This window comes from Mesoplodon densirostris, chromosome 10 (genome assembly GCF_025265405.1).
Source record: "Mesoplodon densirostris isolate mMesDen1 chromosome 10, mMesDen1 primary haplotype, whole genome shotgun sequence".
NCBI classification, from domain to species: domain Eukaryota; kingdom Metazoa; phylum Chordata; class Mammalia; order Artiodactyla; family Ziphiidae; genus Mesoplodon; species Mesoplodon densirostris.
This window is the reverse complement of record NC_082670.1, coordinates 25,573,347-25,595,680: the sequence shown is the minus strand read 5'-3', so window position 1 is coordinate 25,595,680 and position 22,334 is coordinate 25,573,347. Positions and strand designations below refer to the sequence as shown.

The 22,334-nt window shown below is 47.5% G+C and overlaps 1 protein-coding gene across 1 annotated transcript; it reads right to left on the bottom strand.

The window, feature by feature from the left end:
• Positions 1 to 1,169: 1,169 nt before the first annotated feature.
• MCM3 (minichromosome maintenance complex component 3) lies at positions 1,170 to 19,475 on the bottom strand. The gene is made up of 17 exons (XM_060109615.1): positions 19,278 to 19,475; positions 18,167 to 18,279; positions 17,535 to 17,743; positions 16,947 to 17,077; positions 14,529 to 14,767; positions 13,956 to 14,064; positions 13,113 to 13,266; positions 12,638 to 12,769; positions 11,591 to 11,799; positions 8,968 to 9,142; positions 8,504 to 8,630; positions 7,549 to 7,699; positions 4,756 to 4,896; positions 4,172 to 4,275; positions 3,584 to 3,669; positions 3,084 to 3,153; positions 1,170 to 1,924 (listed from the first exon to the last, which is right to left on the bottom strand). Exons 1-17 carry the CDS (start codon positions 19,353 to 19,355, stop codon positions 1,726 to 1,728), a joined length of 2,427 nt encoding a protein of 808 aa, XP_059965598.1. The 5' UTR covers positions 19,356 to 19,475; the 3' UTR covers positions 1,170 to 1,725.
• Between the last annotated feature and the right edge of the window lie 2,859 nt (positions 19,476 to 22,334).

Here is a 22,334-nt window from a genome sequence, read left to right as displayed (position 1 = left end):
GCCCCTCAGTTCCTTCCGCTCTCAGTGTGTGCGCTCTCCTTCGGCATATAAATCACATTTTGTAGTTTTCAACTTTTCACTGACACATTAGACGTATATATACCCCCAGCCTGGAGGCCTCCAGAGCATCAGGTCCTCCATTTGCACCCAGCACAACGCAGGACTCGCTGCCGGTGTGCAACTGTGCCCAGTTCCTCCGCTGGCACCACTGCCCGCTCCTTGGACTGTACTCTCTAGAGCTCTCCCAACAGGACTTGAATCTCACATCTGTGGAAAAAACAGGAAGATGACCCTGAACGCTCACCTACTGCTTCCCGGCCTCAGGGTAATGGGCTGCCCTCAGCGACAAGGGGGAGGAAGCAGCTCACGGGCTGGGAACCTGCACAGCCTCTCCTCAGAGCAGCTCCAATCCACGTGACCCAGGCCCCTCATCAAGTCACACTTTCTTTTTCTTTTTATTTAAGTAACCTCAAAAGTGCTTCAGAAGCTACCTAAACCATACAGAGGATAGAAGTCCCGCCCTGGCCCCTCCACAAACTTCTGTGCAAACAAACTAACAAACCCTAAGGGCTGGACAACCGGTGTTAAGAGGTTTCATAAAGGGACTTCCTTGGCAGTCTGGGGGGTTAAGACTTCGCCTTCCAAGGCAGGGGGTGCAGGTTCCATCCCTGGTCAGGGAGCTAAGATCCCACATGCCTCTCAGCCAAAAAAAACAAAACATACAACAGAAGCAATACTGTAACAAATTCAATAAAGATTTTAAAAATGGTCCACATCAAAAAAAAATCTTAAAAAAAAAAGGCCGTTTCATAACGCTCCTGTAAGGGGATCTCTTAATGGGCAAGAATTCACATGATTTTGAGGCATCTGATGTATTGGGTATTATTTCTCCATGAAGGGGCTTTGATTCCTGCTCAGAAAAGCCAGGCAAAGGGTCAACTCTCCTGGACTTTCACTCACTGGCCTCCTGCAGCTGTCTGGGTTTGCAGCTTTAACCCATAAATGCTGGCATCCCTGAGGAAGAAATCTGCCCAGAGAAGGCCTAACCCCCAGAGTGCAGTTGCCTGCTGCCACCTTGTGGTGACTCAGTCGAAACGCGGGCAGCCCATCCCACAGGGCGGAGCCTTCGAAGAAAAAAAACACAATTATGTCCATAAAATCACACAGTATTAAGGTCACAATGGGTAAGTTTATTCAACGACTTGGATATTTGAGTCAAAAGTACGTATAAGTCTTAACTAGTGCTACTGCAAAGCAAGCTTTCTTGGCCTTAGGACTTGCCTCAGAGCTTCTCTCCATCAGCACAGAACCACCCAAAGTCTGTTCTAGACCAAAGTGCTCGGGGGTGGGGGATAAAAAGCCAACACAGAAAGGATGAACAGAAACCAGCTGTGCCCCCCAAAATACTCAGAAGTCATGTTACCTACAGCGAACAATGGTGTGGCTTGTTTGGGGAGGGGCCGTGAGGAGTGTGGTCCAGTCTTTTGCAGTGAAGATGCATCGTCTTCAGCCTGCCCACCTTCTTCTTCTCTTTACCCGGAAGAAGCTTTCATGACCCATCCCCAGGCTTCCACCAAGTCCTGCCTCCGCCTGGTCACCCGTCCTCCACTTCAGTTCAATTTAACACTGACATTCAGGGAATAAACACATAGGCTGGGGAGTGGGGGAGGAGGAAACAGGAAGAAGCTTTCTTGGCTGAACCCCACAGTCCACAGACGAGGGCCCTCAGATGAGGAAGATGGTGCCCTCAGAGACCATGACCTGGTTGTCATCCTGCATCCTGCTCAGCGCAGCCTGGATCTCCGCAGGGGAGAAGGGCTCTTCGTTGTCCCGATTGATGGATTCTGTGAGGCGATTCATGCCCACTGACTGTGCGTGAGCTTCCCGGAACACCTCCAGGAGGGCCACCTTGAAGGCCTTCAACCTGCCCAGGACAGGAGACAGGGTGAAGGAGCAGGAAGTGGCCCACGTGCTCTCAGGCCAGATCGATGCTGGGGTCCATCAGCACAGGCATCCTCCAACCGCACAGCCCACCCCGGATGGCCGCTCCACGCCCGAGCTTCCCCCTTAAAGCTAAGCTGCTGTATTACAGAGCTTCCTGCACAGTGAGTAATAATAGCATTTTAAAAACCAGAGGCCTCTGAGCATGTGGGAAACTGGCATCCATATACCATCGGCAGAAACGCAAACTTGGATGGCATCTTTGGGAGGCAAGTTAGTCCCATGTACTACAATTTTAAAGTGCATCTCCTTTGACTCCAGGAATCCATTCCTAGAAGCTAACCCCACAGCTCTTCCCCCACCACTGTACAGTGATAAATGTTAAGAATGTTTTACTGTAAACAGCAGTCTTATGAAGGGTAAATGTCCACCATTAGAAAACAAAAATAAAAATTTACACATCCATACTATGGAAACCCTGCAGTCACTGAAAAGAGCTCTCCATGTGCTGATTCAGAAAATGCTTTAAGATATAGTTCAATGGTTGTCCTGGGGGATGGAATTATACTTGATCTTAATGTTTTTTCTAAATACTTTTCAATTTGTTCAAACTTTTTTCAGTGAAGACACTGTGTTGAGTCTGTTAAGGTATTAAAAGAAAACAGCAAACCTTAGCCGTGGACTTACTTTGAAATCCAAGAAACATAAAATTTATAGATAAAACTGTTTCTGAACCTCTAGTGGTAAAAATTCTTTATCTCAAAACAAATGACAACAGTTCAGTGAAGAGAAAAAATATCTATATATCTATATATCTATATCTCCTACTGAGAGGAACCCAAGGTTACAGTGAGACACAACCTCTGTCCTTGCTCTACGACCCTTCTTCCTGAACTCACAAGGGTATCGATTTAAAATTCCCACAGAGAGAATTATTTATAAAGCAAATGGTAAAACATAAACAACTGGGGATTCTGAGTAAAGAGTGTAAAGAATTCTTTACACTATTTTTTGCAACTTTTTTCAAGTTTGAAATTGTCATCGAATAGAAACTGTTCTAAAAACCCTCAGGCCTCTAGTTCTGAGCTCCACTGGTAACAGCTTCTTTCCTACCATCCCGGGGAGAGGTCTTCCCTCCTCACCTGGATTCACTCAACTCCACCTTCTGGGACTCCTTGGTCTCCTGTGAGTCTGTCGCCTTTGGAGTGTGCACTTGAGGGGGAAAGGGTTGCAGAGAGTGAGAGGACGACAAGGTGAAGCCATGTCCACAGACCCCAGAGGCCCCTCCCCAACCCCGCCCTCATGAGCCTGCAACACTCACTCCTGGGGCCCTCGGGGGTTAGCCAGGGCAGGCAGAGAGAAAGGCCTCAAGTCAGGCGGGGGACCCTCAGCACACGGGATCTGGGACGCTCACGCCAGGCTTGGCAAAGGGCACAGTTCACCGGGGAGGAAGCAGACAAGGGGGCAAAGCTTATTTCCAAAGTTCTGACTGAGTTTCCTGGGATTCTCGTGGACAGACCTCTTAGACACAGGGTCCCAAGTGGGAGGCCCACTGGGAGCCCACCAGCAGACGCAATAGGCAAAACACTGAAGGGTCAGCAGTCAGGGACCACCTCTGTACCACTAGGGGCCGTTCGCTTACCCTGAGGCATCTCCTCCTCCGTGTCGCTGAAGTCGTAGGGGTCATAGGAGTCCCCATCCTTGGCATCCGAGTGACGGGTCTTCCTCCTAAAATGCCCACAGCAGTTAAGAGACGAGCTTTGGTGAGCTCCGTCCTGCACCTCTGACCACAGAGAACCATCTACAGTCCAAATGGAACACTAGGCCCAGGCCTGTACAAACTGCTGCCTTTTCTGAAAGAGACCAAATGTCTCTGGACTAGAGCACAAGCAGGCCCTGCTTCCCAATGCTCTTTTCTGTTGCCCACCCTCATAAATTCAACCACAGGTGTGAGAGGAGAAAATAACCTGGAGGAAAGACTTCTGAAATGTGGACTCAATAGCCTCCGAGCGGGTTACTGCTCCTCTACTTAGCCCTCCCCTAGCAGGAAAGAGGACAAAAGCTTCACACCGAGGACAAAGGGGGCTGTCACCCTCTCTGCTCGAGTCACCTTCACCCTCTGACTCACTGCAGCATTGGTCTGGTCACCCTTCCCCGCAGCCTTGGCCCCTCCGCCCCTCCCCAGCCCTAATCTAAGTCTTTCATCTCCTTCCTTGGTGCCTCATCCGACCTCTTCCTCTTCTGCTCTTGGTCCTCCTGGCTTTTCTCCGCTTCGTCTTCTGTCTCCGATTCATCCTCACTTTGCTTCTTACGTTTCTTCTCCTTCTCGAGAACCTAGGACACCAAGCCACACATGGGTGAGCAGGAGGGTCACAGATGCCAGGGAGTGAGTAAAGAACAGTCCCTCCTGCACCATCGAGAGCAGTGACTCCCTGGGTCTGATGACCTGACCTCTCTCATTCCTGAGTCCAGGACCAGGGGCAGGGGGTCGGCTGCGACCCATCCTTAAAGCTGCTGGAAGCTGGGTGCCATACTCTTCTCACAGTATGTGCTCAAGGAGCGTTCACTGAATACAGAAATGAATGGAAAAAAGTCTATCCCATAACGGTTAAGTGGAAAACAATTCATTTCTTTATAGATTTAAATTTAAGACAGCCCCCATGCTAGCAAAGAGATTAAGTCAGGGGGAGGCCAGTGGAAAGACGCTGCTTTCTGCCAACAACCCAGATACAGGTGTCAACCGTGCACGGCTGTGAGGCGTGAGCACCGACAATTCATTCAGAGGAGCCTCAGGCCCAGCACCTGGATGCTCACCTTCTTGAAGTAAGCGTACTGGACCAGCTCCACAGCCTCCTCTGCGTCCTGCAGGTCCACGGTCTTGCTCATGCGGGCCTTGGCGTGGGCCGTGGCCAACCGAATCAGAGTTTCCAGTGTCCGGGCTGTCACTGGAGACGTCTGGGGGAGAAGACAAGCGGGGACCACTCATCCAGGATCCCCCCACGGCATGCCGGTCATGCCCATCATTCCCACCGCACAGAGAGGGAAAGACTCCACCAGAAAAGCTCTGGAAAACCCAAGCCATGGAGCCAGAAAAAGTACGTAAAATTCAGAAAGATAAAAACAACCAAGGAAACATGACTGAGAGAGAGGGCTGAGGGAGGGAGAACGAGGTGAACTGGGAAGAAAACGATCCAGCATCTTACAGCTGGAGAGGAGAGTGAGGAAGGAGAACCTTTGCCGCAGGCCTGCAACGCACCAGGATCCCGCTTTTACGTTCACTGTGTCAGTCAACGGCCTTAATAACCTGGAGCAGCTTTAGAGAGGAGGAAAATGGGACTCGAAGAGCTTCTAATAATTTGTCTAATGTCACACTACGTGGGGGTGTGACAGAGGTTATCTGAGGACAAACTTTCTAAAGTTGGGTAAACCCGGGCTTCCCTGGTGGCGCAGTGGTTAAGAGTCCGCCTGCCAATGCAGGGGACACAGGTTCGTGCCCCGGTCCGGGAAGATCCCACATGCCGCGGAGCATCTGGGCCCGTGAGCCACGGCCGCTGAGCCTGCGCATCCGGAGCCTGTGCTCCGCAACGGGAGAGGCCACAACAGTGAGAGGCTCGCGTACCGCAAAAATAAATATAAATAAATAAATAAATAAAGTTGGGTAAACCCACTTAGGTCCAGAGAAGCAGAATTCTGACATGTTCTTATCGAGTGGTTCCCAAAGGGGTGGGTGTATTCCTAACGGGGTAGTGGGGGGTGGTGGAGGGTTCATCTTTTTAAAATGCTATTGTCTGAACGGCATCCCTGGTCTAATGGATCAGAATGTGTGGTTTAAGAATTCATTCCCTGTTGGTCCAGTGGTTAGGACTCCACACTTCCACTGCCTAGGGCATGGATGCAATCTCTGGTCGGGGAACGAAGGTCCCACAAGCCACGCAGTGCAGCCAAAACAAAAGAAGTTTCAGATGATTCTGATGTGCCCTCCTAGGTAAGCAGTCCTGACATTATCCAACCTTCTCATTTTATGGGTTGAAAAACTGCGACCTGGGAGGTGAAAGGATGTGCACAAGTTGCAAAGGTTACTGAAGCCCTGGGGTCGGAGCCCAGGGCTGGTTCTTTCCACCACACCTCCCGTCCCCCATCCTATGATGCTCCAGGGATGTATCTGGTCACTTCTGCTTTCTAGTGTTCTAAATTATCACTTACAGCCAATCTGACATTCAAAAGCAAATACATTCATATTTAAATAAATTCACCAATTTTTAAAAATGATTTAGAAAGCTACCAGAGAATGTAGCTTATACATTCCATCATAAACTCCAATTCTTGAATAACCTAAAGCTGATGAAATCCTAGCCTACACGAGCAGAACTACAGAGCCCAAACTGAGAGATTTACCAATCCCACTAAGACCACAACTAAGATAGTGTATTGTATTCAGTGAGAGGGCCTTTGACACACTGGAACATGTTCATGTGACAGGAAAAACAATTAAAAAGACAGGGGGCTGTTTAATCTGAAGAAAATAAGTCATACACAGTCTCCAGAAAACAAAATTAAGGCCCATGGGTAGAAGTCACGGAGAAGCACGTTTAAGCTCAATAAATAGAAGAATATTCTAACATTTCAATGCAGTGATGTACTAGGCATGCTGTCACTGGAGGTGTCAAGGAAGTCCCAGCAAGAATTCCAGAAGATGGAATTCTTGTCTGGGTGTAAGTCTGGAATAGACGATCTGGGGTCATGTCTGAATCCAAGAGTCTGTGTCTCTATCACATCATGATGGTTTGGGACCTGGGTCTATCTGCTGTGAAATCCTACCTATATAAACTACATTGCCCCAAAAGACTTCGATAAATCCACAGGCAGGTGTATTACGTTTCTAGAAATAGCCTTGGATGATCATCATGGCTACCCAACTCCTAATTTTTTTCCAAAGTCCAGCCCAAATATCATACCCTTTGGGAATCCTTCCCTGACATTCATATCCCTTCTGGAAAGTCTAAAGGAAAAATTAACAGCTTCTGCATCTACACTTCAACTGTCTTTCACATTCATTCCCCTTTGGGTACTACACTGTGATATATAATTATATGAATATATGACCTTTTCATCTACTTTCTGCCTCCCGGGCCTAGGACTGAGCTCTTGGGAGACTGCACGTAAGAACAGAAATTCATTCAGTTCCCAGAAGTCGCTCACGTTTGCTGAATGTTTTTTTCTTTTTTTGGCCGTGCCGCACGGCTTGCGGGATCTTAGTTCCCCAACCAGGGATCGAACCCGTGCCCCCTGCAGTGGAAGTGCGGAGTCGTAACCACTGGACCGCCAGGGAAGTCCCACATGCTTGCTGAATAAATCACAGCTTCTGGAGGCCAATGTCATCTGAACTCAGGAGAAACACGTTAGCTCTGGGGTTCACATTGCATTTTCCTTTGTAAAAGGAAATGATTACAGTAGTGTAACAGGAAGGCCTTCAGGCCAGAAAGAAAAAGGTAAGGAATCACTAAGTTAAAATGCTTCCAGTGCTCCCAGGGAGCGGGGACTCCCTCCCCAGCATCACCCTGAGGGGCTCTGGTCACCCTCCGGTCACCATCCCACAGGCAGACTCACCCTAGCGGTGTCCGAGCTCATGCTGTCCTGGCTGCGCAGGCATGAGTACTCCTCTGCGATGTAGGCAGCCGACTCCTCCGTCAGGACGGGCTTGATGATTTTGGCCACGTGGATGTACTTCCTCATGAAAGCCGCACTCACCATCTTCTCCCTGGACCCGCACACGGCAAATTTCACTCCCCTGCCACAGCCCAGCACCTGCCTGGGGTTGTAGCCCTGCCCCTCCTCAGGGAAGTCAAGGTCACGTGACAGAGCAGAGATACAGCCTGGAACCCAGTGTCACAAACCCCATTTATACACAACATGTACAAGACCCTCTTACATACTTTTATTTAATTCTATGGTGTTACTTAGGTATTACTTGTGAAGTAGGTAGTTTAGGTACGAAGTGTAGGTGTTATCTGTCCTATTTTATCAGTGGGAAAACTATGGCTCAGAGAATCTTAAGTGGACTCAAATTTCATTTTCTGACTCCAAATTCCACATTCTTAAACCAATAGGTTTGAAGATTACACTATGCTTCCGACTGCACCAAGGCCAAAAATAGGGGAATGGGATCTCACATGTGAGGCACTGAGCACAAGTCTCCTTTATCCAAACCCACTTGCAACCTTTCCAGTGCTTACGATCTACTGCCCCTTCCACAAAAACTCACCACGAATGGCCAAGAGACTTGTGCAACACTTCACGTACACGGGTAACATGACACACCCACCATCAGTTAGGTGGGTCGTCAAAGCCTTCCATTTTAGGAAAAGACCAGAACCTAAGCTTGATCACCCACGAACATTCACACGGCAAGTGGCCATGAAAAAGGGTGCATCTGTGGATCCAGAAGAGAAAACGGGCCCCCGTGATTACGACTCCAAGCATGATCTTGGCCTGGGCGGCACATATAAACACGCTCTACACAAATCTCAGGTTCCCTCCAGGAGGAGGTGTGAAGAATGCTCACTTCTTTTTCTTGGCCCCATGCAGAAGGCTATCATGCTTCTCGTAGATCTGGGTGTCCTGCTGGTCTTCCTGGCTAAAGTTGGGATCCTCCGTGGCCAGGATATCCACAGCACTCCCTAGAGGCATAGCTGGAAAACCAAGTCGGGAGAAAGAATAAGAGCTGAACCCAGGGGAAATCGCTTCTTCTGAAGAGACACAAGACTCACAAAGCAAGGACCCAGAAGGAAGCAGACACGTGAGCCCCACAAATAAGGAGGCAGAACCACCTGGCCCACAGAAGATGCTCAAAGGTGTTCCCAGACCCTGAAATGGACAAGAGACACACCGTAGGAACCAGGGAGCCGAGGGCACCTTCCACATCACCCCAGATGCTACCACGCCCACCAACCCCAGGCTGGGTCTGAGAGCGCGGCCTGTGTCTAGGTGCCCTCCCCTCAGTCAGTCTTTCTCTCCCCCCGGCCTCACCGTCACCATCCTGCTCGCCAGGTGCCCGGTAGCGGTGCATTCTGAGGACGTGGTCTGAGATCTCCCGATCCTGCTCGGGATCCATCTGATCCAGCATGATGAAGAGGAGGTCGAATCGGGACAGCAGGGAGTCCTGCAGCCCGATGTTCTCCATGGGGGTCTTGTACTGATCGTACTGGGTGGGGAACATGAGAAAAAAGGAGAGTGGAGACGACATCAATGGGAAGAAAGAACAAGGAGGCCGGATCGGTTACGTGAGTGAGAACAGAAGACCAGACCTTCAAACGCAAAGCGAACAAGCAGTGAAGATGTAAAGCATTTCCAAGCTACTAAGAAACTGAATTCATTTCCTCTAAGTGCAGCCCTCCTCTAACTGACGCTCAGCTGACCTGAGCAAGCTCGGAGACCCACGCCTTTCCTTCCAGGCAAACAGAGCCCCACCTCCTCACTCCGGTGCCTCTAGCAAGCTGACTGTGGGTCTCAAAACCAGCCTTCTCCTTCCCAAGCTTCACTCTGCTCCTCACTCCGAGGCAGGACCAGCTCTGGAAGATGAGTCCCTCTTCCCTACCTATTACGAAGACATGACAAGCTGGCTAAGCCAGAAACACCTGGAGCCTCTGGCTTCCTTACGCAGAAGGTACTGGGTAAAGTCTCAACAAAAACGCGTGATAATCTATAAACCATAATGTCTTAAGGTTCAAGGGAGGTTTTCCTGGGACTCAAGAACGCCTATACTCTTTTTTTTTTTTTTTTCGGTACGCGGGCCTCTCACTGCTGTGGCCTCTCCCGTTGCGGAGCGCAGGCTCCAGACGCACAGGCTCAGTGGCCATGGCTCACGGGCCCAGCTGCTCCGCGGCATGTGGGATCTTCCCGGACTGGGGCACGAACCCGTGTCCCCTGCATCGGCAGGCGGACTCTCAACCACTGTGCCACCAGGGAAGCCCAAGAACGCCTATACTCTTATCTTTCAATTCCGGGCCTACGTACGAGCTGACACCTCCCCACGTCAGTCAGAGGCCTGACAACCTCGTAGGTAACATTAACGATTCTGGCCACGTTCACATTCCAGGACCTGCCATCTTCTCCCTACGTTCCCCAGAGAAATTCTTCAGAATGACGTAACACGTTACCATTAATCTAAAACTGTATGGTTCTCAACCCACACTATGCATTAGAACTAACCTACGGAGTCTTTCTAAACCATAGCTACCAAGAGCCCCAACCCAGAGATTTGGATTCAGAAACTCTGGGCTGGGGACTAGGCACCTGTATGTTTAAAAAATGCCACCAAAGCAGGTATTCTCATTCACTGCGGGATCATAAATTGTCAGAGCACAGCATGGCCTCTGGGTTCGAATTCTCTCTGCCATTTTCTAGCTTGTGACTCTTGAGCGAGTTACTTAACCTTTTATGCCTCCATTTTCTCATCTGTAAAATGAGGATAATACCTACCTCACAAGGTTATTGTGAGAGTGAAAGGAGTTAATAAATATAAAGCATCTGTAAGTATTAGTTAATAGTATTATAATGGTACAATCTTTAAAAGGGGCAATTTGGCAATCTCTACCATAAAAACGCGTGTAACTGTTTTTTTTTTTTTTTTTTTTTTTTTGCTGTACGCGGGCCTCTCACTGCTGTGGCCTCTCCCGTTGCGGAGCACAGGCTCCGGACACACAGGCTCCGCGGCCATGGCTCGCGGGCCCAGCCGCTCCGCGGCATGTGGGATCTTCCGGGATCGGGGCACGAACCCGTGTCCCCTGCATCGGCAGGCGGACTCTCAACCACTGCGCCACCAGGGAAGCCCGCGTGTAACTGTTAATCCAGTGATTCCATTGCTAAGTATTCATTCCCAAATGCTTAACAAAATGCACACAAAGGGATGTTCGCTGCAGTTTCATTCATAATAGCAGAAGGGAAAGGGAAAACACCAAATGCCCATCATTTGGAGACTGGTTAAACAAATTATTATAAGTCCACACAAGGGCATACTAGACAGCTGCTTAAAAGAAAACAAAAACAAAACCCCTAAACTCAGCAAACCCGAAGCTGGATAAATATAAAAGATGACACCTAAGCACATCAAAGTCATACTAAAAAACAAAGATAAATAGATTAATTCTTAACAAGGAGATAGTATATTTACTGGCACATGCTAAAGTTTTGTTTTTTGTTTTTTTTTTTCACGCTGAAGTTTTTGTTTCCTGAAACACTGAAGAGCTGTCAGTGGTCATCTCCTGGGAAAGGAACAGGAGAGAGAAGGCAGGCTATTAATCTCCTTATTATATCTCTCTGCTCTGTTCATAAATCCTCCGACCATCTGCATGCAGTACTTTTGTTTCAGTGTCAATGTAGGTTACCTGGGTTGTGAGACTGCAGGTCACTTTTGCTTTCTTCTTTGTGTTTTTAAAAACTTATTTTAAATAAATAACTTTCCAGGGGATTCTGACATGGATGAACGGGTGAGGAACCACTGCCCTAAACCAAGGACGGTGACAAGATGACAAGCGTACTTTAGTCTGTGGCCTGTTGCTCCCCAGGTCACCTGGAATAAACTTCGCAGCCCAGTCACTCAGCAAAACCAAATGGAGGTGAGGACAACAGTCGAGTGCCTGATCCCACTCACCCTGCCGTAGACGGGGTTGGCGGCTGCCAAAACACTGCAGCGGGCATTGAGCCGAGCGTGGATGCCGGCCTTGGCGATGGTGACTCGGCCCTGCTCCATCACCTCGTGGATGGCTGTGCGGTCCATGTCAGACATCTTGTCAAACTCATCGATGCAAACCACACCTCGGTCAGCCAGGACCATGGCCCCCGCCTCCAGACGCCGCTCCCCTGGGAGGTGGGGAGGGAAAAACACACACTACCATCCAGGTTGTAGGCGACGGGGCTAGATGTCAGTCTCTTTCCTAAGCACCTCGCACTGCCATACATGAGAACGAGAATGTAGTTAAGAGGTGTCAGCAAGGGCTTCCCTGGTGGCACAGTGGTTGAGGGTCTGCCTGCCAATGCAGGGGACGTGGGTTTGAGCCCTGGTCCGAGAAGATCCCACATGCCGCGGAGCGGCTGGGCCCATGAGCCATGGCCACTGAGTCTGCATGTCTGGAGCCTGGGCTCCGCAACGGGAGAGGCCACAACAATGAGAGGCCCACGTACCGCCAAAAAAAAAAAAAAAAAAAAAGAGGTGTCAGCTCCTAGACTCAGAGGAAACCCTGGGGTCAGCTTTTCAAGCTCCTATCTGAACAGTATTCCCTGTCCCACTCTGTTACCTAAGCAGCTAGCCCCCAACACACTTCCTTCCCAGATTTCGTCTCTTTATCCTCATCTTCAAGCCATTTCCCAACTAGATCTGTTCTCTTTTCACTGGTCTTCAAATCCTTTCCTCTAACGTACAAAGCAGTACAATTTTCATTTTTATTTCCCTTCAAATGTCAAAAGTTTCTCCTTCACAGCTCTTTCCAACAGCCTTCCAGGAGACATTCTTGTCACTAGAGGGCCACCCAAATATTTCAATAATTCACCCACTGTTGCCAGATACTTGGTCCTCTCCAATCTGGCCCACACTAACCTCTCAAGTGTATCTCCCCAATACAGGCTAGCGCCTGGAGCAAGCTCAAACCATCTATGCTCATCTCATCTGCTGGACCTCTGCCAAGGACCCTTCCACCCATACCTGTTTCCTGGTCTGTGGTGACAGCGGCCGTGAGACCCACTCCAGACGAGCCCCGGCCGGTGGTGGGGATGGCCCGAGGTGCGGTACACAGTACGTACCGCAGAAGCTGGGACTTGGCGACCGATGGGTCTCCTGTAATGGGACGGGGTAGCAGTGACTCTTGGAAACTCCCCTGCCCCCCAGCAAGTGCTGCTTTTCTAGCACAGCTCTTGACACAGTGGAAATGTATAGTAACAGGTTGTTAATATTATTTCTTTCCCTTTCCCTTTACCATTCACAGAAGAATATATTTTAGACAGTATAAATCAGGAACCCCAGAAATAATAAAAATAATTTTAAAAATTCATTTTAGACTTTTGCCCTTTGATGGGACTGAAACACAGCCAGGTAGAGACACACAATTTGACAGATGATAGATTCCTGCAACCACACCCCACAGGGGGAGACCAGGAGACTAAAATCCCCAACACCGTACCTATTAGAAGGACATTGATGTCCCCACGGATGTGGCTGCCATTCTCTAGGTCTCGTTCCACTCCTCCCAAGAGCAAGCAGAGGATTGCCTTTTTGACATAGTCATGCCCATGGATGCTGGGGGCCAGCGACCTGGCCAGCTGGTCAAAGATGTCCTGGAGGAAGGACAACCACGGAGTGAAAAGCCTAAGGAGCCTCCGTGGGGTTGGATGAACTCACTTCAGCCCACAGAAGATGGTTGAAGAAATACACTATTCTTAACTGTAAAGTCTTCTTCTCTAAGACTTTCACACCGATCAGAGCATTATCAGAACAGACACAGAGGAAGCCTGGATCCCAAAACCTGCTCAGAACTTTAATCTTTAGGAAAAAAAAGTGTTTCCCGACTCAAAACATTTTAGTTTTTAATAAGAATATGTATTGTGCTTCAGCAGTAACCTCTGTCACACATGCATAGATTTTGTTCAGTTCTAAGTGAGAACATTCTGTCTTTAAAAGGAGACATTTTTTAAAGAAAAATAAATGAGAGAACTAAAACAAAAATAACATATTTTATCTTTAAGTAACAATGTATCACTGGTATATTCCGTATAGACTCCTTGGTACACTAATATTCTAACTCCTCATATTTGTATTAGGTTCACTTAGCAGGTAGCACAACAGAAATATTAAAGAAAAACAGCAAAAACACCCTTTTGCTTACTGACTCAAAACTAGAAGCTGGCACCAAATACTTGAGAGAAAAAGCCCCGATCTTCCTCCTGATACAGTACAAAGATGGCCATGCCCAAATACGACCCTCACAAAGCCATCCCCACCCTCAAATCCCCGAAGGACGCCAGACCTTGGAACGGGTTTTACTGAACTTCTTGATCTTGGCTATGTCCTCAGCAGAGAAGGAAGGCTGAACGTCCTTGCTCATCTGCTTCACGTTACAGGCAATCAGGACAGTCCTGGGACAGAGAGGACAGTAAGAGGCTATTTTCAGTTCCTAACACCAAAGCCTTCTCAGGTTCCTAACCTAGAACAGCAAATCAGAAAACAATAAAGAAAAGAAAAAACAGAAAAGCAAAGCTGTTCTGAATTCAACCACTGATTCGCTTCATCTATGACACAAATATGTTGATGGTGCCTCACCCTGGGAATTGACCTCCTGCTGACCCACAGAGCTTGGGACAGTGTATGGGAGGGAGGTGGGAACATGCAAGAAACCCCGAGGTAAGCCAGGAGGCTGTAACCATGTGACCAGTAACTCCCACTTCTAGCATAAGACAGTAGAGCGAGTTTTATCTCCCAGGCAAGTAGAGTGTTTCACCAGCCCAATGTAACTCTGGGGAAGATGGCAAACTGGAGAAAGACTGCTACCAGAATGTACTCTGCCAGCAGCATTCCAAACACCTCAGGACGAACCATCTACCTGAAGGTCCCTGAGGTGTAGCCTCCCTTCTTTCCAGGAAGGCAGCGGTAGGTCCCCACCACCTGGACCCGGTCACCGGGCTTCACTCTGTCCACCAAGTCATCATCCAGTATGACGTCCACGGAGCGGGGAAGCTGGCCAGCGGGGGCCTTCTCTGGCATCTCCTGGATGGTGATGATCTGGTGGTCTTTGTAGACAGAAAGGCCGTATTCTGTCTCAAGGGGATTGTTTTCCTCATCCTGGAAAAGGCAGAGAGGCAGTCATCTCGACCCTGTCTTAGAATGCCACACTCGTTTGTTGTAGGAAACAAATATAATTTGTAGATAAACCACACGAGAGTAGTATTCAGGAACAATAAACCCCAAAATATCTTCTCCAGTTTTTTCCATTCCTGTCTGTTCTAGTTACAAACCATCTAATGGAAGGGGTGATCTACAGCCAGAAGGGACCACGGCTGTACTAACACCTATACTGAGATCCTTACTGCCCCTATGCTATGACTCGGTATTTCTACTCCTAGGTAATACCCAACACAAACGTTCACCCAAAGCCACACACTACAATGTTCACAGCAGCACTATTCCAAATAGCTAAAATCTAGAAAATATCCTAATGCCATCAACAGAATGGTTAAATAAGTGTGGTATAGCCACACGAGTGAATACTACACAGCAGTGAAAATGTATGGAGTACACCCATACACATGGATGAAACTCAGACATACATTGAACAAAAGAAGCCCAACACAGATGAGCATTTAGATAAAATATAAAAACAGGGAAAAGTACTCGAAGCTGCTAGATGTCAGGATCTCGAGAGCAGTGTGGCCTCAAGAGGGACTTCTGAGCGCCAGTAAGGTGCCGTTTCCTGGTTTGGATGACTTTTTATTGAGCTTATAAAATTTCACTGAGCTGTACACTTATGTAAGCTTTTCTGTATATTAAACTTCAATAAAAACATTTCAAAGTTTTACTTCCTTGCCATTTGAATTTTCTAGAAACACGGCAGCTATCACTTGTGGAGTGCCTACTATGTGCAAGGCACTGTGCTGTAACTTCACGAAATTATCTCATGTAATCATCACAACTCAGTCCCCAAAGCTGGTATTTTCCACATTTTACAAATAAGGAAGTTGAGGCTGGGAGAGGTTAAAGAAGTCCTCCACGGTCACACAGTAAACACCAAAGCCCATGCTCTTAAGAACCACACTAGACAACCTCCAGGAGACCTGGTCGGGTATATTTCAGGTCCTGAGCAAAGAAGCTTGGCCACAGCAATCAGCAGAGTACCCCTGAGTAACTCCTGGAGAATAAATTCTAGAAAGTAGGGATCTTAATGAACAAGAGAGCCAGGTGACTGAGGAAATGCAACTGGCCTGAGAGTAAAAAGACAGGCTCCTGTCCTCAGGGCCATCACTAACTGGAACATAAGCAACCTCACCGAGCCTCACATTTCACCTGAGACAGACTAAATGGTTCTCAAGTATGACTCAGTTACAATTCTAAGAAACTCAGTCTTGTTTATATGTTACGATTCCTCCACCAGCTGATAAAACTGTAGACAAGGACTGGCTCTTCTTTACATCTGTGTCCTCCTCAGTGTCCGACAATCCTTTGGATACAGTCGCTCTCAATTAAAATTTGATGGCAGGGGGCCTCCCTGGTGGCGCAGTGGTTGAGAGTCCGCCTGCCGATGCAGGGGATACGGGTTCGTGCCCCGGTCTGGGAGGATCCCATATGCCGCGGAGCGGCTGGGCCCGTGAGCCATGGCCGCTGGGCCTGCGCATCCGGAGCCTGTGCTCCGCAACGGGGGAGGCCACAACAGTGAGAGGCCCGCATACCGCAAAAAAAGAAAAAAAAAAAAAAAAAATTGATGGCAGGGACAGGCAGGGATAAAATGTGTTCAGACATCAAGTAATCAGTATTAGTCATCTTCTCTTGTCTCTAAGTAAGAAGACCTCGCGCCATCCTCAATGCAGACCAATCTGAACACCAAGACTAAAGCCATTCTCTATGTCAACCTTCTCTCAAATCCACAGTAAAATAGTTGCAGAGATTTCAGAGTAACATTAGTGCATAAGTATTTTTCCATATTACTCTAAGCAGATTACACAATCATATGATATTATAACTTTGCTAAAAGATCAACATACGTTAGATGACTTTTGTTCCTTCTTTCAATTCTTCCATAATTTTCCAAGTTTTCTAAAGAGAATATTTTTTCTTTAAAAAAAAAAAGAATTGTGGACTTTCCATATTAAACTCTGACTAGCAATCAATCTTTCCTTCAAATTAACCCTTACTTTTCACCCTATTCACATCTAGAAGAAAGACTTCAGATATTACCCAATTACTTGCATTAAAACAGACATCTTTGAGCCCAACCTCTAAAGAGGTCCAATCAATTCATCCTCCTCACCTTGGTAGGATAGACAGAGCTGGACGGAAAGGCCACCAGGGTGGTGAGATCAGAATAACGTCGCTCTATGGTCTTCTTGGTAGCAGGACAGTAGTGAACACTGCAGACGACTTTGGGACGAACTAGAGAGCCTAGGAATGGAAAGTCACCCAACCAGACAGTGAGAAGGAGGATCTAACCCAGGCAAGCCCATGATGACTCCAAATACTGTGTTCTTCCAACCAGTTAAGCAATTTCAATACTACTTGTCATTAATTCACCTTTATACCTAGAACAACACCATAATCCAAGTAAAACTTCAAGTACAGCTGATCCTGACTGAGAAGTAGTAGGAGTTCAGGGTCACTGCCAAGAGCCAAGACTCCTCCACTCTCAGCAAACTTCATCATTCTGCTGGCACAGGTGGTCACTCAAAGTCCCCCTAGTTACTGTGCAATACTTGAGTTCCTCCAAGTTTCACCCCGTAATTTCAGTGCTCCACCCTTCTGAAGCCATTAGCTCCCCAACTCTACTCCGCCTCTCCTGCCTTCCAGCCCCCCAAGCCTATGCCACCTCCATTCCGTTAGTCCCCCACTTTAGCCCACTCACATTTAGTGACAATGCCCTCCACACAGACGACACAGCTGAGGAAGCAGGAGGTAAGAGTCCGGGGAGAGACATGCTTGGAGCCAAAGCTGCCCTCCAAGCCTATATAGAACTCCTCATACTGCTTGGCATATGTAGCATCAATGGAGGCCACAAAATCCTTCAGTGCCCGCTGGAAGGCAACCAGCTCCTCAAAGGCATTGCTCAGGAGGCTGCAGACGGGCGAGAGAAAGAATCATTAGGCAGAGAGGGCAGAACTCAAAAAATGACCCACAAAACAGAAGTGGACATTCTTAGATCATCAAAGTTTTGATGGCAAAATCTAGCTTCTACTTTCTCCTGCCATCCTACAAGGCCCAGTACAATACATCAGAACTGAGGGCCAACTTTTAATTCAATGATGGAGAAATGATACTCAGTTAAACATGGAGGGAGGAGCTCTTGAGAAGAAAATGTCCACCCCCTACTTTGGGAAGAGGTAAAAAACATAGGAGCTGGTGAGACACTAAGGGCTTCGGGGTCAAAAACATTTCATGCAGGTCCTCTCCTGTGAAGCCTGCTCCAATCCAGGGAAGAGAGGGGAGCCATTCTCACTCAGGGCCAGGATGTGCCCTTGGAGACCCCCAGCCACTCACCGGTTAGCCCTTTTCTCGTTTTTCCTACGCAGGTCATTCACGTTGACAATCAACCGGTACTGGTTGTCACTGATCAGCTCCCGAACTTTGCTTTGATAAATTCCCTGGTCTTCCTGCAAAACAGCCACCACATGCCACAGCAGCCACAAATTCAAAAATCAGATGTTTTTAAACAGAGGCAGCTCTCACAGCAAGAAAAATATATCCACCTCTGCGGCACATCTGAACCCCAATTTCTCCCACGTTTTCACTCACTAGCCTCGGATTCCAAATACGCCCTAAGAGGCCAATGTATGAATTATAATGACTTCCTCAAGGTCCATATTATTCCTATTATCACCAACAGCTCTTCTGTGTGCAGTAATTTCTCAACCTTTAATGGGGAATTAAAGCGAGCTCGTAAGTCTACGAGAACAACAAATAAAAACTTTGTCAAAGTGTAAATTAAACGGACTTTTAATATGCATATCAAAGTGACTTTTCCTTGCAGAATTTTGTATGGAATGAAAATATTTCATTTCCCTATCATCTGTATAATATAAAGAGTTCCTACATCCGGACCTAGGAGTAGGGAGCCTTAGCTACATTTACAAACAGCACTATCAACACTTCAAGATGTTTTTACCAACGTTCCACGGCCGTCAGTCTTAAATTGCATGTAAAAGCCCCTTTATCTGCATACTAATACTCTTTCTCCGCAACCCACTAGATATAGAAAAAGACTGCGGCCAAATCTCCGGTTAGGAAGTCGGTCACTAAAACCTAGGGACCCTAAAATACGGCGGGTCACTACCGTTTTCCTGCCGTCCTTCCCCTCACCCTCCCCTCAAATTAAGAGAGCAGGGAGTGATCAACGTGGTCTTTGCAGCTGGTTTGCACTTAGAGGAAACCTGTTGCCTTTCGCGAGACCCGGCCACCATTTGTACCTGGGAAAAAGTCACAGGATCGCTTTTAACCACCGACTCCGCCTCTAGGAAAGCTACGAGACCAGGGCGGAAGGTCCCGAGCCGCTGCCCCGCCGCCGCAGCCTGGAGCCCCGCGGCCTCCCTCGGCCCCTGCGCGGCCCTGAGGCTCCCAGCGCCCTAGTCTCGCGACCCGGCGCCTCTCTCACCTCGTCGTCCAGGAAGTCCAGGTAGTCTCTCTGCGCCTCTCTCAGCTCCACATCGTCCAGCACCACGGTCCCCGCCATGCTCGCCGCACGGAAACTTCTGCCACCGGAGCCGTAAGCAGGGCCCTTGGCTAACCCGGCCCCAGCCCTAAAACTTCCCAACTTCTCCCGCCAACAAGAGTAACCTCAAGGAAGGGGCGGGGTACCTTGTAAGGTATTTACATTCTGATTGGCTGAATCCTCTTACGCGAGAATAGAGCGTACCCAATCGAGAGTTGCTTCTTCTCCGAGTTTTCCGCGCGGCGCCTCGCTGTGGCGGGAAATGTGCCATCCGGGGCCCTCTCCGCTCCGCCCTTACTGGCGGGAAAGCTGACCAATAGGACGAGAGGATGCTAGCGGAGCCCGTTCATTGGGCAGCCGTAGGGCCGGCGAGACCTGGGAGCACTGCATTCTGGGAGTCGTAGTCTTCCCGCTTTTCCGGATGTTTTATAAGGGTTTTTTTTTTTCTTCAAGTTGTGTTTTCCTGACCTGCCTCAGAGTAAAGAAACTCAGCCCGGAGATTGGACTTAAGGTAGAGTAGACGTCAGAGCATGGAGGTTTAGAACGCAGGGAAATAAAAACATAAAGGCAAATCGTTTAAAAAATATATTCAAATCAGGTGTGCATAGATATTTTTTCAAACCACCAACCTCTAATGGCATCCAGGGGGGAAAAGTGAATTTCGAGAATCTGGGGGTGGAAAATAGAATCACAGCATCTTTGGGAGAGGTTCTTTAGTTCAGTGAGACCCGTTTGCCATCTGAATACCGTGGCTTGAAGTACCCCATAAAAAACGAAATTCTGGACGTAATTACTCCACCATCCTACTTGCCAACGGGTAAGTTAAAGGTTTTCTCGCCTTATGAGAAGATCACAAGTTCTTTTTGAAAAACTTAGTTTATTAAAAGATAATTAGACACAAGGAGAAACAAAAAAGGTGTTTCAAGCCACTCTTAAGTATCGATTAGTAATTAAAAATAGCAAATCTGAAATGATAAATAATTAAAAGACCAATTGCATATTGCGATTTGTTTCTTTCTTTTTTTTTTTTTTTTTTTTTTTGCGGTACACGGGCCTCTCACCGTTGTGGCCTCTCCCGTCGCAGAGCACAGGCTCCGGACGCGCAGGCCCGTGTGGGCCCAGCCACTCCGCGGCACGTGGGATCCTCCCGGACCGGGGCACGAACCCGCGTCCCCTGCACCGGCAGGCAGACCCCCAACCACTGCGCCACCAGGAAAGCCCCCCCACTTTTTTTTTTTTTTTGCGGTACGCGGGCCTCTCACTGTTGTGGCCTCTCCCATTGAGGAACACAGGCTCCGGACGCGCAGGCTTAGCGGCCATGGCTCACAGGCCTAGCCGCTCCGCGGCATGTGGGATCCTCCCGGAGCGGGGCACGAACCCGTGTCCCCTGCATCGGCAGGCGGACTCTCAACCACTGCGCCACCAGGGAAGTCCTGTTTCTATTTTTTAGCTTTATTTTTGAGGTGTAATTTATATACAGTAAGATTCACAAATCTTACATATACAGCTCAATGAATTTTTATTATGTATACACCCCCATAACCACCCAGTGCACAGTAAGGAGCAGTCCCATCGTCCCTGCATGTATTTTTAATTTTACTGAACAGGACTAGACACCTGGTAATTCTATATTTGAAATTTAGGCCAACTAATTATTAAATTATGTTTGAGGGTCTCCAGGACTCATTGTGCCCTGATAAGTATTTTAAGTATAAGCTGCCTAAACAATATCAATATATATGCCATCTATTTGTGTATATATCTATTTAGTTATTTTACAGTTTATAGTTAGCATATTTTTTGTGTCATCCTAGCGGGCAGGTACATCAATCCTTAGTCAAAGGAAAAAGGCTGTCATCTGCCTGCTTGCTTTTTTTTTTTTTATATTAACAGGCAAAAAAAAAAGAAAAAAGAAAGAAAGGAATTCTAGATGAAGATTCTGTTTGCAATTATGTAGTAAGAAATAATTACTCATTAACTTGAGAATGCCTTTATCACTTGATCATATCATTTTATGACTACATTGAAGGTAATGCTGACAATATTCTCTTCTCTGGAAACAACTTGAAATTAACACTAAAAGAACCTGAAAGCTTAGTTCAAACAAGAAATCAAATTATTTCCAATGGAAAGTCCAAAGGAGTAGAAATATAAAAACCAAACCTTTGACTCTAACACACTTTTCTGTGGACTTTAGTTTTCTCATATAAAAGATGAGGAAATTAGAAAATCTAACATTCCATGAACCTATGGCAAATTTGGAAACTGTAAAGACAGTTCCTTTTTTTTTTTTTTTTTTGCCATGCCATGGGGCATGTAGGATCTTAGTTCCCCGATTAGGGATTGAACCCGGGCCCCCCGGCAGTGAAATCACAGAGTCCTAACCACTGGACCGCCAGGAAATTCCCAACAATTCCTTTTAGAATCTTGGAGTTCAGCACATGGAACCATCCTGCCGTGGTTCTGGATAAAGACTTGATTTCCCTTAATGTCATTATTTCATCTGTGAAGGACATTCAGATTTTTAAAAAAATTTTATTTTATATTGGAGTATAGTTGATTAACAATGTTGTGTTAGTTTCAGGTATACAGCAAAGTGATTCAGTTATACATACACGTTTCTATTCTTTTTCAAATTCTTTTCCCATTTAGCTTATTACAGAGTACTGAGCAGAGTTCCCTGTGCTATACAGTAAGTCCTTGTTGGTGACACTCAGATATTTAATTGGTATTTCTCCCTTTCATTAGGGCGTGAGATCTTTGAGCAGAGAAAGTGTTTCCTTCGTTATTCCCTGCTCCTCCAAACTGCTCAGAAAGGACAATCAATCAGGTTGCTAAAAGAAAAAAGTTAGGGGCATTTGTATGTATGTCATAGAGTCTGGTGGAGCCAACGCCCTCCTCTACCAGAATGAAGAAGCAGGTGTCACCTGATGAAGCACAGCATCTATGGTTTCCGTATCTGCTCACATTCTTGCTTTTCCTCTGCATCCCTTTTCACTC

What these genes read in the sequence shown, in the direction of transcription:
- MCM3 (XM_060109615.1), bottom strand. Translation starts at nt 19,355, where the DNA reads ATGGCGGGGACCGTGGTGCTGGACGATGTGGAGCTGAGAGAGGCGCAG. An exon ending in GGAGGGCATTGTCACTAAAT is followed by an intron (nt 17,078 to 17,534) that starts GTGAGTGGGCTA and finishes TTCCATTCCTAG; the next exon opens with GCTCTCTAGTTCGTCCCAAA. An exon ending in AGTACGCTTACTTCAAGAAG is followed by an intron (nt 4,276 to 4,755) that starts GTGAGCATCCAG and finishes TTGGTGTCCTAG; the next exon opens with GTTCTCGAGAAGGAGAAGAA.